Source organism: Clinocottus analis, unplaced genomic scaffold (assembly GCF_023055335.1).
Source record: "Clinocottus analis isolate CAN_PGR_092001 unplaced genomic scaffold, fCliAna1.0.p SCAF_50, whole genome shotgun sequence".
NCBI lineage: Eukaryota > Metazoa > Chordata > Actinopteri > Perciformes > Cottidae > Clinocottus > Clinocottus analis.
In genome coordinates this window covers 212,871-228,517 of record NW_027176208.1, presented here as the reverse complement: position 1 = coordinate 228,517, position 15,647 = coordinate 212,871, and the positions used below count along the sequence as shown (strand labels likewise).

The window sequence follows — 15,647 nt, the reverse complement described above, 5'->3', positions numbered from 1 at the left end:
CCCGGTCAGGGAGCTCCTCACCCGCTCCGAGTCCGCCACGCTGTGGCCGTTATGATCCCACTCCACCCCGCTGAAGGGCTGGCCCTCGAACGAGCAGCTGAACTCGGCCTTCTCGCCGCTCTTCACCTGGACGTCGCTCAGCCCCCTCAGCAGTTTGGGGCCGGCCGAGGGTTTGACCTCAAAGCCGCTCTCGGAGCCGACGCTCTCCATCTGAACCTCGACCATCGTCCAAGACACGGAGGAGCTCTCGGAGCGCAGCTCTGTGCGCCCCCCCGACCGAGAGCTGAAGGCCTCTGAGCGAGCCTGCAGAGCCCTGAGCTCAGCCTCAGTGCTCCTCACACTAGCTAAGGCCTTTTCATCTGGGCAGTAAGAAAGAGTAGAAGAAACAGGTCAACACATCATTCTGGCGAGTCCTTCAGGTTACAGCTCGTTTGCCGAGAGCGCAGCTGGACTGGAGCGATGAGTTGTCTGATCGGAGAGGTGGAGGACAGTGGCCGGTTTCCTCTCAGTCATGCAAGCTTGACAGGAGCCAAAATAAAAAATAGAAATCAGCTTCGGATTTTGTCCGTGCTCGAGCATGAAGAACCCGGAAAGCTAGATTTCCAAAGTTCGGCTCTGTTTGGACCAAGCTGCATTCCTCTGGAGTAAAGATCACTGAAGAGCTCTCCGTGTGGGAAGAGGAGACCGACATGCATCACCTGGAGGAACCTTGAAGGTTAACACCTGAGCTCACGGCGAGGCGTCAGAACCGAGAGCTCGTCCCGCCGCCGGCAACGAGTTCAACCAGACAACATGGAGCCGGTCTGACGGCTGCTCGCACCAAGATGTCGCTGACAGGAGAACTGAAGCCGTGTTTCCTTGTTAGCTTTGTGTTCATGATGTAAATGAGCTAATCGCTAACTCTGGAACAGCTAAGAAGTCACATTAGTACATTAAATGAACTGCAAATCAACGGTGTTATTATCTTATTTGATTTAGATGTGAAAACAGTTCAAAGTATGAATAAAATCCAGAATATACATCCGACATGATGGATGTTAGCTTGTAGCTGATATTAGCATCGTTGAACATGATCGCTCGGCGTCAGTAAAGGAACTTTCTTTGAATTTTCTACCTATAGTTATGAGCTCTAAGTTTCCAGTCTTTGTGCTAAGCTAAGCTAGCACGGACATCAAGAGGACACAAAGTGGTCTCAGATCTTCGTGCGAGCAGCAGACGAACACACAGGAAACCTCGCCACTTCCCCCATGAACCGTGCTGCTGCTATTTCAGTTGCTTTAGCGGAAAAACGCGCTCCGCTGTGTATCTGTCGGCTCGAGTCGCCGTTATCTCGGCAGGGAAAAGCACAGGATGCTTTGAATAATGTGCCCAGAATCTCTGGAGTCAAATCAGCAGCTTCTACTGCGCCGATTAGCAGCGCCCGCGCTAGCTGGGGAGCTAACGGAGGCCTCGGGTTCAGCGTCTCGATGAAAACAGACATCGAGAGGATTCTTCTGCTGCGGCGTGTGAAGCAACGCGTCACAGCGTCCGCAGGTAACAAGCAGACGACTGAAGCGCATGCCGCTTTGATCGGCTCTCCAAAGAACTCACCGTCGATGTTCAGAGTCGCAGCACATGTGACCGATCCTGCAGAATTGGTGGCGACACACGAGTAGTCTCCCTCGTGGTCGAGGAGGACGCTGGAGATGTCCAGCTGGCAGGTTTCACCGTAGTGAGACATCCTGAAGACCTCCGACTGTCGGACATCTCTGCTTCCTCGAAACCAAGAAATCTGCAGATCTGCAGACAAAGTTTTATTATATTATATATATTATGCATTATATTACTATCGGAGAGATTCTGCTCAGCAGACAGCGAAACTTCTGGACTCCTTCAAAGGAGCCAGAGGAGGCGGGCGGCGGTCTCTACCTTCCCCAGAGACGGAGCACTGGAACTGGGCCGGATGTCCCTCTGAGACCAGGATGTCCCTCATGGGGGCGACGAGGACCGGAGCGGACGCCCGAGGCCCGGCTGCCACCACCTCGGGCACTGAAGACAGGCCAACACTTTTAATTTACATGTAAATATAACGGAACATTTGCAGGAACGTGAAACCAGAGAATCCCCAAAACTAAACCTCTATGTTTATTTAACAAACATATCAGTCAAAATGAAAGGTCTTCCTTGAGGAATCGTGAACGTTATAGGTTTAAACTTCCGTTCCTCTTAAAACCGGCTTATAAATGTACATATTCTGAACGGAAGCCTCAAAGTAAAATGTGAGGTGAACCCCGTCCTGGACGTACCTTCCACCGTGAGAGGGGCGGAGCTTGCCGCCTCTCCGAAGTCGTTCTTGGCCTCGCAGCTGTAGACGGCGGCGTCCTCGGGGAAGAGCTCGAGCAGCAGCAGCGAGTGCTCGTCTCCGTCGTGGAGGAACTTGACCTTGTCGCTGTCGGACAGCGCCCGGGAGTCTTTGTACCAGCTGACCTGAGGCCTCGGCAGGCCGCTCACCTGCACCGAGAGGCGGGCCGAGCGACCCGCCGTCGCCGTCTGGGCCTGAAGCTGCCGGACGATCTGAGGCGGCTCCGGGACTGAAGCAGACAGCAGAGACAGCTTTTAATGTTTAGCCTGGATGTAGTGCGGGTACATCTCAGTAAATAAGCGCGTATTCAAGTTTCAGTGAATCTCTTCTCATTGACAGTAAACTCTCTTCAGAAGACAGAGAGCAGATGAATGCAGGAGACGCGAGAGGAGCATTTGGCCGTCTGGTCTCTTACGTCTGACGAGCAGGTTCATGGTGCTGCGGTTCTTGCCGGCGATGAAGGTGTACTCCCCGGCGTCGCTGCGGTAGGTCTCTGAGATGGTGAGGCGGTGCAGCTTCCTGATGGTGACGGAACTGAAGCGCTCCTCCACCGAGAACTGGATCTCCACCCCGTTCCTCAGCCAGCGGCCCTCCACGTCGTCCTCGTTCACCTCGAACTCGAAGGTCGCTCTTTGTTTTTCAACAACCTGCAAAGACAGAAGAATGTGCGGTTGGAGACCAGGAATTGGGAAAAAAAGATATTTTAGCGAAACGTTTGTCCGCAGTAAAGCTGAAGAACTCACGGTGATGTCCCGGCTGGAGGGCTCTGAGATCTGAACGTTGCGTCCCTCCACGACCAGGTTCCCCTTGGACATGCTCGACCCGGCCACAGTGGTGTATTCTCCGGCATCGGACAGGCGGACCGATGCCAGAATCAGACGGTGCACAAACTTATCTGAGGTCATTTTATATCTGCAGAAAAAATAGACGGTAATGGAGAAAGGTGATGAGGAGATTTTTCTTCATTTTCTTGATATATTGGTTTTAACAGCAGAGTACGAGCTGCTGTACCTGTCGGACATCTCCAGCTCCTGACCGTCCTTCATCCACATCACCTGGATATTCGGTTCAGAAACCTCACATTCAAAAGTCGCTCTCTTCTTCTCTGTGATCTTCATGTCCTTCAGGTGTTTGGTGAATTCAACCACGCGGGCTGCAGCGGAAAAAACAGGGACGAGAATTTAGTCTTCAGGAGGCTCGACTGGTCCTTCAAGAGCTTCTATGAGGTTCTACTGGTCTTTGGTCAATAGGGAGAGTCTACTGGTCAATGGGGGTGGTTCTCCTACCACCAAACAGCAGACAGGTACAGTTAGAGACTAGCTGGTAAGGAAAGTGCAGCAGCTCGCAGTCAGTGGAGCCACAACCTGAGCTAAAGGGAAACAGCTTGAATCACAAAGTAAGTCTCACCCTCAACGTAGAGTTTAGCCGTCGTGACTGCAGAACCGGACATGAAGGTGTACTCGGCGCTGTCCCCAAAGTGAACGTTCCTGATGCTCAGCGTGTGACTGAGAAGTTTGCAGCGAGCCTGGCATCTGTCCGTGGACCGGATCTCCACGCCGTTCTTCAGCCATTTGTACGTGATTCCCTCGTAGTTAACGTTCACCTCGAATGTGACCGTGTCTTTCTCCTGAGCGTTCAGGTTCTGCAGCATTGTTGTGATGAGGACGGCTGGAAAACAACAACAACACTGATGTTAAGTTCTCCGAAACTTTGGATGCGTTCAGTAAGTTCTGAGACGCGTTCCTGTGGGGAAAGGATGCCTTTGATTATCCTAAATGTGACGTTGCCGTCGGTGAGGGAGTTAAGGGAGAGCTTACGGCTGACGGTGAGCGTGGCCGACACGCGGTCGTTCCCGCAGACGAAGGTGTACTCTGCAGAGTCCTTCCTGCTGGTGTTGGTGATCTTCAGCTGGTGCAGTTTTCCCTGAACCACGATCCTGAACTTCTCGCTCATCTCGATCTCCACGCCGTCTCTCAGCCAGGTGGACGGCACGTTGAAGTGAGAAACCTCACACTCGAACGTGGCCACCTGGGTCTCTGGCACCTGGATGCTCTTCAGGGGTTTGGTGACTCGCAGGGCTGAAGAGACAACATCAGCATCAACACATTTCATCCAAATATGAAGATTCAGCTTCTTTAGGATGGGACGAGATATTCTAAAACAGAGTGAGGGGTTTTTGGTTCATAAAGATGATTGTTAGCTGTGTTACATTTATAAGAAAAGTGTCATTTGGAAAACATACGAAAGACTAAACCAAGGGCTTGGAGGCGGTTTAAAGCTAATGCTCCTGCTCTATTGGCCCATGGATGAGGAGCCTCATCTGAAGATCTGGGTTGTTTTATTCTCAGCAGAATGTGCCACTGAGCAACATTCATAGGAATGAAGGAGGAGCCATTGTCTCTATACGGCCAGCGTGTAGCTTCATACACTTTTCATCTCCAGAGACTACTAGTGTGCCGTGCTATGCTAATGTGCCATAGTATGCTAACACTTACACTCGACGATGAGGCGGGCGCTGCACTGCAGGTGGCCCACCACGGCCGTGTACTCTCCCTCTTTGCTGTTGTCCACGTCCTGTACGATCAGTTTGTGGGTCTTCTTCTCGGACAGCATCCTGTAGTTGTCGTTGGGCTTCAGCTCCATCTTGTTGAACATCCATTTCACAGGGATGTTGTCCTCCGAGAGGCCCACCTCAAACACGGCAGTTGCACCCAACAGCGAGGTCACGTCCTTTGGCTTCTTTACCATCTTGATGGCTGTGGGGAAAATATTTCAGTTTAACGTTTGCAGTGTAAATGTTTTTCTTGGAACTGTGCTTCTGGGAGAATCTGTGGTTGCTCACTTTCAACGTTGAGCCTGGCGTTGGCCGACAGTTTCCCCAGTTTGAAAGAGTAAACAGACTCGTCCTGTGCGGTGCAGTTCTTGATTTTCAGGCTGTGGACCGTGCCTTCGGTTGTGATCTCGTATTTATCGCTGGACTGCAGCTCAATGCCGTTCCTGATCCACTGCGCTCCCTTCACGTCCTCGTGGGTCAGCTCCAGGCTGAAGACGGCTTCCTGAGTCTGGACCACGTTCAGGTTCTTCAGGGTCTTCTTGATCTTCACAGCTGCAGGACAAACAGAGTTGTTAATGGAAGCAACCATTGCTATGAAGAGATATTTTCCAAATATCGGAAAAAATTTCAAAAACATCAAGCTGGGTTTCTACTCAAAGTTAGATGTATGTTTCTATGAAAAACCAAGCACAGCTTCAATAACTCAATATTATCCCATTTCAGTTGAGTTGTCTGTCCTTTAATGCTCCTTTATAAACCGGTTCCGTCTGGTTGGTGTCCCACCGAGACTGGACCTACCCTCCACTCTCAGGGTGGCTGAGGTCTTGGAGGTGGCCACCTGGTAGGTGTACTCCCCCACGTCGGTGGCGCTGGTGATGACGATGACGAGGCGCCGGACGGCCCCGTTCACCTCACTCAGCTTGTTCTCGTTGAAGTCCATGCGATGGCCGTCCTTTAGCCACTTGCCCTCGGCGGAGGGGTTCGCCACCTCGCACTCCAACACTGAAGTCTGGGAGTCCGCCACCACCAAGTCATGCAAGGGCTTCTTGATAGCGCCACCTGGTGACAGGAGGCAGCTCCAGTCAGCACTGCAGTGTGACACCTTGCAGTAGACGCCATCTTTGATGTGTGACGTACCTGACACGGTGAGGGAGGCGCTGCACATCTTCTCTCCTGCGGCGAACATGTACTCGCCCTCCTCGTCCTTCATGGCGTTCATGACGGTCAGCGTGTGGATCTTGTTCTTGGACACCATCTTGTAGTTGGGGCCGGCTTTGAGCGGCTGCCTCTTGAAGGTCCAGAAGGCGTCGATGCCAGGGTGAGAAACCTCGACGTCAAAGGTGACGTTCTCAGACTCGGAGCACTCCTGGTCCCGGATCGGTTTCACTATCTGAACGTCTGAGAGATGGAACAACAGTTAGTCCATTCAACTAATGATCGACGTGTCGTCTTTCACATTCAAGACAATAACATCAACATTGAAAAAGATCAGTTTTTGTTTTGGATCTTTTACTTTTTACAGAAACTGTAATAAATAACATGTCAGGCAGATGGTGCTGTTCAAGTGAGATCAGATGTTACTGCACAGAGCGTCATAAGATAAGATAGTCCTTTATTAGTCCCTCTGTGGGGGAATTACGGTATTATCATGTCGTTCTAACTGTCCGGTCGGACAAAACCAGATGGGACAGATTGTGTTTCCTTTTCTTCAGAACGAGGCCTCAGCGTCGCATTTCCTTCGACTGGACATATATGGAGTTTAATAACTGAAACCTCTCAAATTACCAGGATCCTGCAGAGTTGTTCCGAGAATTTACAGTAAATTCAAGGATTTAGTTTCTTGGTACATTGAACTGTTGTTTCACAGGTATATCTGAAGCTTCTGTTGGGATTTCCAGTTAGGATTTTTTAACGACCTTCTCCTTTAAATTTGGTATCAATCTAACCAAATAACTCTATGATCTGAACGAATGCCTTCTTGTGTTACTCACTTTATTAACGCTGTGCTATAAGTTTCCATGACAAATCCAGATTTTTGATTATTACACATTAAACTAATTGAAACAAGGGATTCTGTTAAGTTGATCTCTCTGAACATATCACCTGTGTGTAAGTAGTAAGTAGGAACACATGCTTAAATCTTTCCATTATAACTTACTCTGAACAGAGAATTGGCAGCTTGTGTCAGCTCGGCCGACCACCAGCTTGTAGCGTCCCTCGTCAGAAGCGAAGGTCCGGTTGAAGACCATGCGCTGCTTGGATCCCTTTGCCACCATCTGGATTCTGTTGCTGGCCACCAGTAGTTTGTCGTTGTGGAACCATTTGACCGAGCTGACGTCGGCAGCAGAGATCTTGGCCTCCAGGACCGCCTTGGTGCCCTCAACGGCACTTGTGTCTTTCAGTGGGATTAAGATGCCAATGGCTGCAACACAAGATAGAATCTTTGGTAATATTTGATTTGGGAACACTCAGGTCTTTAGGAGAAAGACATCTGAGGTGCCTTACTCTGAATGTGCAGCTTTGCAGAGGTGGAGATCGCCTGAGTGGGAACCACAAAGGAGTACATTCCACCGTCGTCCTTGTTGGTGTCCTCAGTCAGCAGCTTGTGGACCTGTTTGTCGATGACGATGTGCACGCGGTCCGAGGCCGAGACCGGCTGGCCGTTCTTCATCCAGGTTCCCTCAACGTTCTCCTGGGAGAACCTGACCTCCAGCTGAGCGATGTCGCCCTCACAGACCGTGAGGTCGGTCAAGGGCTGCATCAGGGTCACGGGGCGCACTGAAGGTGGAGACAAACATGATAGATAGATGTATAAATACATAGAAACATAGGTATTTTGTTTTGATAAAGAAAGAGAGAGAGAGAGAGAGAGAGAGAGAGAGAGAGAGAGAGAGAGAGAGAGAGAGAGAGAGAGAGAGAGAGATAGATAGATAGATAGATAGATAGATAGATAGATAGATAGATAGATAGATAGATAGATAGATAGATAGATAGGGAACCGTCCCTTCATGTCCTTTTTTTTAACGTGGGGCCATTTGGGCCTTTTGTGCCAAAACCTCCTCAAATCATCTGAAAGTCTTTGTGAGTGCAAAGTGGGCATGTCTTGGTACAGGAATGGACTTTTTGGACCATTTGGGCTAGCTAATATTTTAAAAGAAATGTGGTGAATACCAGAGGACTCTCTACAAGGATAAGTTGGTTTTAACTGGCTAGCATGCTGCTACTGAAAGTTAGTTTTCTGGAGGGTCTACAGACTTGACCCTGGAGTGTGTCATTCAAGGCATCCAGGGCAATGTTCCCATCTAGTCACAAGTAGTTTGGACCTTTTTCTGAGGAGCTGGGCGCCTTTGAATGGGTGAAATGTAAACCTAACTCTAACCCTAATCCATATTCATAAAGGGCCATTTAGACTAAATTAATATGAGCCAAAAGGTTTGTCCAAGTGTCCCTGGTTAGGATTGGACAAATTATTTTGCCCATATTAAATTATTCATCATATCAATCAATCATTGCCCTAGGTGCAGAATGGCTTTTTTATGGTTAAGGATTAGGGTTATGGAAGGATTTTGCTGATTTAGAAAGGGCCACTTCGAACACTGTAATATGGGCCGAATACTTTGTCCAAATGTCCCTGGTTAGGACAATTGGAACAACTATTCTGCCCATTTTGAATTATTCAAAATGTCCCTTTCTGAATTAGGGTTTGAGTTCCCTTATGGGACATTTGGGACTTTTGGGTAAAACCTTTCTCAAATCATCTGAAAGACCTTGAATCTCTTGGAAATCATTGAACAGCCTTGAAACTGGTGTAAATTGTTGATTTCAAAGGAATACAATATTAAATGACACCAGAGGACTCTCTTCAAGGATCAGTTGGTTTCAACATTCTGATATCAGAAGATAGTTTTCTCGCGGGTCTACAGACTTGAGCTCACTCCAGGCATCCAGGGCAATTGAATTTCCTTATGAAAAGGCCATTTTGAGCACATTAACATGGTGAAAAAAATATGGTCAAATTGTCCCAAATATTTTCTTTTCGTGCACCTCAACGCTGGTCCGAAATATCTACGTTTCGACGCTGTACCAGCAACGGCGGAGGAGATGCGGTGACCTTTTCATTCAAATGGTCCTTTTGGTTTAAATTGGCCCAGGCCATTTGGGACCAAAAGGGCAAAGCTTGCCAGCAAAGTCACAGAATAAACATAGATCAATTGACGTGAAGAAGAGATTCATAAACTCTGAGTCCAAATTTCACGGAAATCTGACAATAAGTTTTGTTTCATTTTGGGATTAATTTACGGGCTTCGACCACGCGTGACGCTCCAAAGAGTAGAAGTACAAAACTCACATTTCATCTTCAGGGATGCACTTGTCTTGAAACTGCCCACTTTGAAGGTATATTTTCCCTGGTCCTCCTTCTTGACATCTTTGACGGACAGGGAATGTCTTCCACGGCGGGAGGACATGACATATTTGCTGCTGGGAGAAAGCAGCTTCTCTCCCAGGAACCAGCTACCTTCGGCGTCCTCACGGGAGACGACACACTCAAACTCTCCAGAGTACGTCTCAGGTACCTCTGTGCTCTCCAGTTGTTTCAGGATCTCCAGCGGAGCTCCTGTTTATGTCACATTACAGATGATGCATCAGTGTCTGCAGTTTGAGTGTAAAGATCAAGTGTATTACCCTTCCCCTGCAGCTTATATATCAATGGAGTTTCTCTCCGTAATGTGTGTTCTTACTGCGACAGCATGGTGTGCTTCGTACACTGGAGCTACGTGGCTGTAGTTAGGCTGTTTCTACACAACATTTCATGCAAGGGACTTATTAAAACAGGATGTTTGTTTCAACGTTTTTATGTGACCTCAGAATGTGGAGGACCGACTCAAATGTTCAGATGTTTAGTTACACGTGTCCATCGTCTGTAAAGTAGAAATGAATGCTGAGGTATTTCAGCCAACCCACCTTCAACATTGAGCTTGGCAGTTGTGATGGTGTCCTCGTCGATAACCTTGCAGCTGAACTCTGCGTCATCTCTCATGTCGATCATCAGCACGGACAGAAAGTGGACCTTTCTGTCAGAGTGCATCCTGTATTTGTCTCCGGAGAAGATTTCTACGTTATTCTTCAGCCATTTGACCTTGACAAAAGGCTCATTGGTTTCACACTCAAAGGTCGCCATGGTGTCCTTTTCTTTAGCGTTGACCTCCTCCAGCTTCTGCGTGAAGGAGATCACTGTCTTGGCTGCAAGATTAACAGCAAAGCCTTTGTTACAAAAATACACAATTCAAATGTAGAATTTCATGGGCGTGGTAGAAAGTCCTGAGTTGTTACCTTGCACCAGCAGGAAAGCGTGGCTGGAAGTCTCTCCGGCAGCGCTGGAGGCTTTAACCATGATACTGGCGGAGTCCTCGGCTCTGACGTCTCTGATCACCAGTTCACACACATGATCCTCAGGCCAGAACCACGAAATACGATCAGACTTCTCCAGCAGAACACCATTTTTAAACCACTGGCACTCAGGTTCGGGTCTGCCGATGACTCTGACTCTGAACTTGACTTCGTCACCCTGAGCGACGGTCTGGCTCGTTATGCGCTCCTGGATCTTAGGAGCTTCCATGCTGGCTGAGAGCTTGACCCTCTCTGGTTTTTTAGCTTTAGCTGTGACCTTGCGCCGCTCCTCTTCCTTCTTCCTTTCAGCCTCCTCCTTGGCCATGGCGCGGTGAAGCAGCTCCTCCTTTGTTTTCTTCAGCAGATCCTCGTAGGACTCATCTTTCTTACGTGACTTGAGCTCAACAGCAGTGATGGACTCGTAATAGCCTTCCTCCGTCCTGCGCTTGAACTTGCCCCTCAGCTCCTCCGTCTCCTCCGTGGCTTTCTCGTGGACGACTCTGTGAGCCTTCTTCAGCTTGACCACTTCTTTTAAAGAGTCGTCTGCAGGTTTCTCAGACTTCACCACCTCAAATTGTACTTTTCCAGGTTCGGGTGCGGACTCAGCTGCCTTACCCTCTGGGGCACGGCGCAGATGAGTTCTGAAATCCTCTTTCTGCTGAATCTCCAGCTTCACGGTATGCTCGGCCGAGCCGAGGTTGTTGTCGGCTACTAGTTTGACCTCTCCGGAGTCATAGGACTTAATTTCAGTGATCTCCAAGTAATAAATACCGTCGTAACGAAGTCTGTACCTCTTGCTCTTGCGGATCAGTTGTCCGTTGAGGTACCAGTTGACCTTGGGTAGCGGGTAGCCGGTCACTCTGCAGCGGAACCGTGCTGTGTCGCCTTCCAGCACTCTGGCTGGTTCAGGAAGGAGGACAATCTCAGGTTTCATTTTATCAGTATCGTCATCGGTGGTGACCCCGTAGGGTCCTCCCTCGTGAGCCATGCGTTCAATCTCATCGATTCGGTGTGCTCCCTTCCTGCCTTCAGGAAGCTGCGACTCCTCAACCAGACCCTTCTCGTCCTTGACGACCAGAGTGGCCGAGGTTTGATCGGCTCCGTACTTGTTCGTGGCTCTGCAGGTGACGACGCCGCTGTCTCTGGCATAAGCGGCTTCATAGTCGAGACTGCAGTAGCCGAATTCATTGACCATGCGCAGCCTGTTGGCGGCCTCCAGCGGTTTGCCGTCGTGCAGCCACTCCACCACCATGCTGGGGTCGCCAATAGGGGTCAGTCTGCATTCAAAGTGAGCTGGACCGAAACGCTTCATCCGGATGGAGGTCAGCTTCTTCTTGAACTGAGGTTTCTGCTGCTTCTCTTTGTCGTAAAGGTCGCCCTCCTCCCACTGCTCTTGACCATAACGCAGATGAAGGGGCTCCAACTCGGGAGGGGCGATCTCCTTGGCTTTGTAGGTTCCTTTGGGGATAATGAGCTTCCTCTCTGGTTCAGGTTCAACATAGTCCACCTCAACGTTGACTCTGCAGCGAGTGGTGTCTCTGCCAGCCTTGTTGATGGCTGTCGCTGTGTACCAGGCGCTGTCTGAGCCGGAAGAAGATGGGATCTGGAATTTGGCCTCTCCTTTTGTGCCTTCAACCCTGGAAGATGGATTTGTCATTTCAGAATATCTTTACCATTTAAATTTTTACTTGTAATGGAAATGGACCTGTACTTGTAAAGCGCTTTTCTAGTCTTCCGACCACTCAAAGCGCTTTACCACTACATGACATCATTCACACACTGATGGGAGGAGCCACCACGAAGGAGCCACATCAGCACCATCAACCATTTATACTCATTTATACTCCGTAGGACACATTTTTAGGGTTAAGTGTCTTGCTCAAGGACACATCGACATGGACTCGCGGAGCCGGACATCGAACTAAAAATCGAGTATTAAAAATACTGATAATACAACTAATAAAAAACATACCTGATTTGTGGGTGCTTGTGTGGGGTGATGATGTCACTGTTCTTCAGCCAGACGATGTCAGGCAGGGGGTTTCCAATGGCTTTGACAGCCAGTTCGACCAGAGTCCCCTGCTTCACACTGATGTTCTTCAGCTTCTCAATGAACTGGGGGCGCATCAATGTTTCTTTAGCTGAAAGAGAAAAATACAGAAATCAAAACCTTAAAGTCAACACATGTAGATTAGCACACGTGTTCACAGGAAGCCCACAGTGAGCTGCAGTCATACCGTCAACTGTGAGAGTGATGGAGATGGACGAACGTCCAGCTCTGTTCTGAGCGACGACGGTCCACTCTCCAGAGTCTTGTGGCATGGCTGGGACGATGATCAGGGACTGGGTACCGTCCTCTTTGACCACTATCTTGTGGGTGTAGTCGCTAACCACTTGTTGTCCTGAGGCGGCCAAGTGCGGATTTTAGTTATTGTGAGAACAACAAATCTTATGCAAACACACCTTACTGAAGAGTTACCTATTTTTTACTCACCGTTATGGAACCAGTATGTATCGGGCATCGGCCTGCCAACGACCTTCAGGTCGAATCTGGCGGTTTGCCCCTCGGAGCATCTGCATGAGGAAGGTTTCAGGACAAAAACAGGCTTGTAAAGTCTTTCCAGCTGAGCCTCGTCCGTCTCATCAAGTCGGCGGGCCGGAGAACGTCCGGGAGAACGACTGGAAGAACGTCCAGGTGAGCGGCTCAGAGAGCGAGGAGATGTGGATCTGAGGAAGGAGCAGAGTCGTCAGCAGGAGGTCTGAAGGCCTTCACTCAGCACCGGACTGAGATGTGATCCTCACCTGATCCTCTGCATCGCTGGCTGCGGTGTGTATCTCTGAGGTGTCACCACTCCGGACGGCTCCACGTAGAGCTTCCCCGAGCTGACGGCGTTCCCCTTCATGTTGGTGGCGAAGGCGGTGTACACGCCCTCGTCCTCTGGGAGCACCACGGGCAGGCGGAGGCTGGCTCGGCCGTCCTGAAGAGCCTCCATCTGGTAACGGTCGCCAGGCCTGATGCGCTGTCCGTCTTTGAACCAAGCAATCTGGGAGAACGCAGAATGTTATTGTTAGACTACTTCGGATGCACATATGCAATTCCAATTTCTATCTTTAAGCCCAATTTCTTTAAACATGCAGTACCTTGGGGAGCGGCATTCCAGCCATCTTGCAATGAAAAGTGACTCCCATTCCCTCCATGATCCTGTAGTTCTTGACGGGAGTGTCAAAGGTGGGCTGCACTGCCTCAGTGGGGTCGGCCGTCACCATCAGCTCTCCGTCCTCTGTAACTATTTCTCTGTAGCTAATCTTCATAATGCACAGTTCAATCTCTTGCATGATCCTCTGCTCAATGGCAGAAAGATGGAATTCCTGCAGATGAAATTAGATGTTAGATAGATGATCTTGACATGCTCAGATATTCAGGAGTTCTTTAGCAGTATTTTATTTTTTAAGAATATCTAAATATTGGCAAAGCCCGAGTGGCTAAGCAAGCCCAAGAAGTGTTGAAGTGAAGTGAAAACACGGTCATTGACTTGAAGACAACACAGTTGGAACCACCAACTTAACCATGATTACATGTTGAGAAAGTCTTTGACTGTGGCTCATGATACTCGTACCTGTCCAGAGATAATGGTGGTGCTCATCTGCTCCATTGTCGTAATGACAATGGGAGGAACGTATGCCACTCTGGGCTCCTGCACCATGGCTGTCACTTCAGTCTTAAAGGTCGCTTCCTGTTTCTTCATGTAGACTTCGTATTCGTCTGTGAGCAATACAAAGCATATTGTGTTAAAAGAGCTCAAACCACCGGACATCAGAGCAGAAGAAGTCGTCTGCGACTCCTGTTCTGAAGTCCAGGCCAACATGACTTCTTACTTCAGTGACATGGTGGAGTCGACGGAGATGGAGACGTACCTTCGTCCAGCAGGACGGCGGAGGCCGAGACTTCTCCCAGCTGGTTCTTGACAAAGACCGAGTATTCCCCGGCGTCATCAGCAAAAGTCATGGAGATCTGCAACTTGCATTCTCCAGTCTCCTTTTTGTAGGCAACTTTGTATCTGATGGACCATGGAGGAGAAAGAGCGTGTTCAAGGCAATATGATGGTGAGGGCCCCCTAGAGGCAGCAGTGTTCATTACAGTCAACATTCAAGTGATTTGTCTTTTCTTTGTGTTAAACATGTAAGAGTTCTCCTGAAGGTCAAGAGAAAAGCAGATTGAGCAAAAAAACAACTGTTTAACTTTTTGCCCCATGTATAAAATTGTAGTTTCCCTTACAATTCCCTATAAGAAGCTTTAAGGTTATTTGACAGTCTCACCTTAAAATATTAACTTTTTGTTCAAAGCACCAAGTTGAATATTCAAACCCAATTCAGTAGAAAGATCATGTGTGGAATCATAAATACATAAAATGTCAAATAAATCAGCTGACTTCCACTAGCGACCATGAAAACGTGAGCGCTGCTATGTACCTGTATCCGGTAGTGAGCGGGATGCCGCTCTTCTTCCAGATGATGTGAGGTCTGGGGTTTCCCCCGACTTGGCACTCAAACTGGACGCTTCCTCCCTCCACCAGCTTCTGGACGGTGGGCTTCCTGATGAAGAAGGGAGCGGCGGCCACGGTATCGGACTCGGCCACGCTCACCTGAGACACGCTCTCCTCTTTGGCTTCTTCGGTTTCTCTGAAAATACAAATTTATTTTAGAATCACCAGGACCAACGAGCTGGACCGTGTCTTTAAGTCCCAACAATGAGAAAATAAAGGAGCTGAAAACACGCTTTCTTGAATCAACGTTCACCCGGCAGACTACGTTAATTCATCTCGCTCACTTTAAAGGACCGACTCACAGTTTCTCAGCAGTTTCAACATGTTCGGTGACGACAGCGATCTCCTCTCTGCTCTCGATGTCCTCGGACACTGGAGGAGGAAGACAGACAGTAGTATGTTTACAGAGGATGACCTCTGATGTGACACCTGCACATTCACAGGGGCATTGAACACGTCTCATTTCAGTCATATAGAAAGCAAACTATGAATGATTGATGAGTGATTGTTCTCTGGTCCTACTGTACTGACCCTGGACCAGCAGGTAGCAGGAGGTGCTGACGGTTCCCGCCTCGTTGGTGGCGGTGCAGGTGAAACGTCCGCTGTCTTCGGCGAACGCCTCGCGGATCGCCAGCCGGGCGAATCCATTCTCGTAGCTTATCTGGAAGTCGATGGAGCTCTCGATCTTGTAGTCCTCTCTGAACCACATGATGACGGGCGTGGGGTGACCGCTGATCTGGCACTCCAGGGTCACCGACTCGCCCTCCGTCACGTTTGTGTTCTTTAAGCTCTGCACACAAAACAAGACCTTTAGAAAATG

The 15,647-nt window shown here is 49.2% G+C and overlaps 1 protein-coding gene across 1 annotated transcript in view; it reads right to left on the bottom strand.

The window, feature by feature from the left end:
* The window catches only part of ttn.1 (titin, tandem duplicate 1), a 170,205-nt gene that overhangs the window by 138,045 nt on the left and 16,513 nt on the right, over positions 1-15,647 (bottom strand). Inside the window, exons 9-35 of the mRNA XM_068601488.1 lie at positions 15,359-15,617; positions 15,130-15,199; positions 14,754-14,963; positions 14,199-14,341; positions 13,901-14,046; positions 13,425-13,652; positions 13,086-13,327; positions 12,778-13,010; positions 12,521-12,685; positions 12,256-12,424; positions 10,227-11,920; positions 9,858-10,136; positions 9,244-9,510; positions 7,401-7,673; positions 7,054-7,317; positions 6,033-6,293; positions 5,694-5,954; positions 5,184-5,447; positions 4,837-5,097; positions 4,159-4,419; positions 3,749-4,009; positions 3,353-3,494; positions 3,085-3,253; positions 2,757-2,988; positions 2,286-2,570; positions 1,909-2,028; positions 1,591-1,779 (exon numbers count right to left, since the gene is read on the bottom strand). Coding sequence (XP_068457589.1) covers positions 1,591-1,779; positions 1,909-2,028; positions 2,286-2,570; positions 2,757-2,988; positions 3,085-3,253; positions 3,353-3,494; positions 3,749-4,009; positions 4,159-4,419; positions 4,837-5,097; positions 5,184-5,447; positions 5,694-5,954; positions 6,033-6,293; positions 7,054-7,317; positions 7,401-7,673; positions 9,244-9,510; positions 9,858-10,136; positions 10,227-11,920; positions 12,256-12,424; positions 12,521-12,685; positions 12,778-13,010; positions 13,086-13,327; positions 13,425-13,652; positions 13,901-14,046; positions 14,199-14,341; positions 14,754-14,963; positions 15,130-15,199; positions 15,359-15,617 — 7,348 coding nt within the window. The remainder of the gene's footprint in view (positions 1-1,590; positions 1,780-1,908; positions 2,029-2,285; positions 2,571-2,756; positions 2,989-3,084; positions 3,254-3,352; positions 3,495-3,748; positions 4,010-4,158; positions 4,420-4,836; positions 5,098-5,183; positions 5,448-5,693; positions 5,955-6,032; positions 6,294-7,053; positions 7,318-7,400; positions 7,674-9,243; positions 9,511-9,857; positions 10,137-10,226; positions 11,921-12,255; positions 12,425-12,520; positions 12,686-12,777; positions 13,011-13,085; positions 13,328-13,424; positions 13,653-13,900; positions 14,047-14,198; positions 14,342-14,753; positions 14,964-15,129; positions 15,200-15,358; positions 15,618-15,647) is intronic.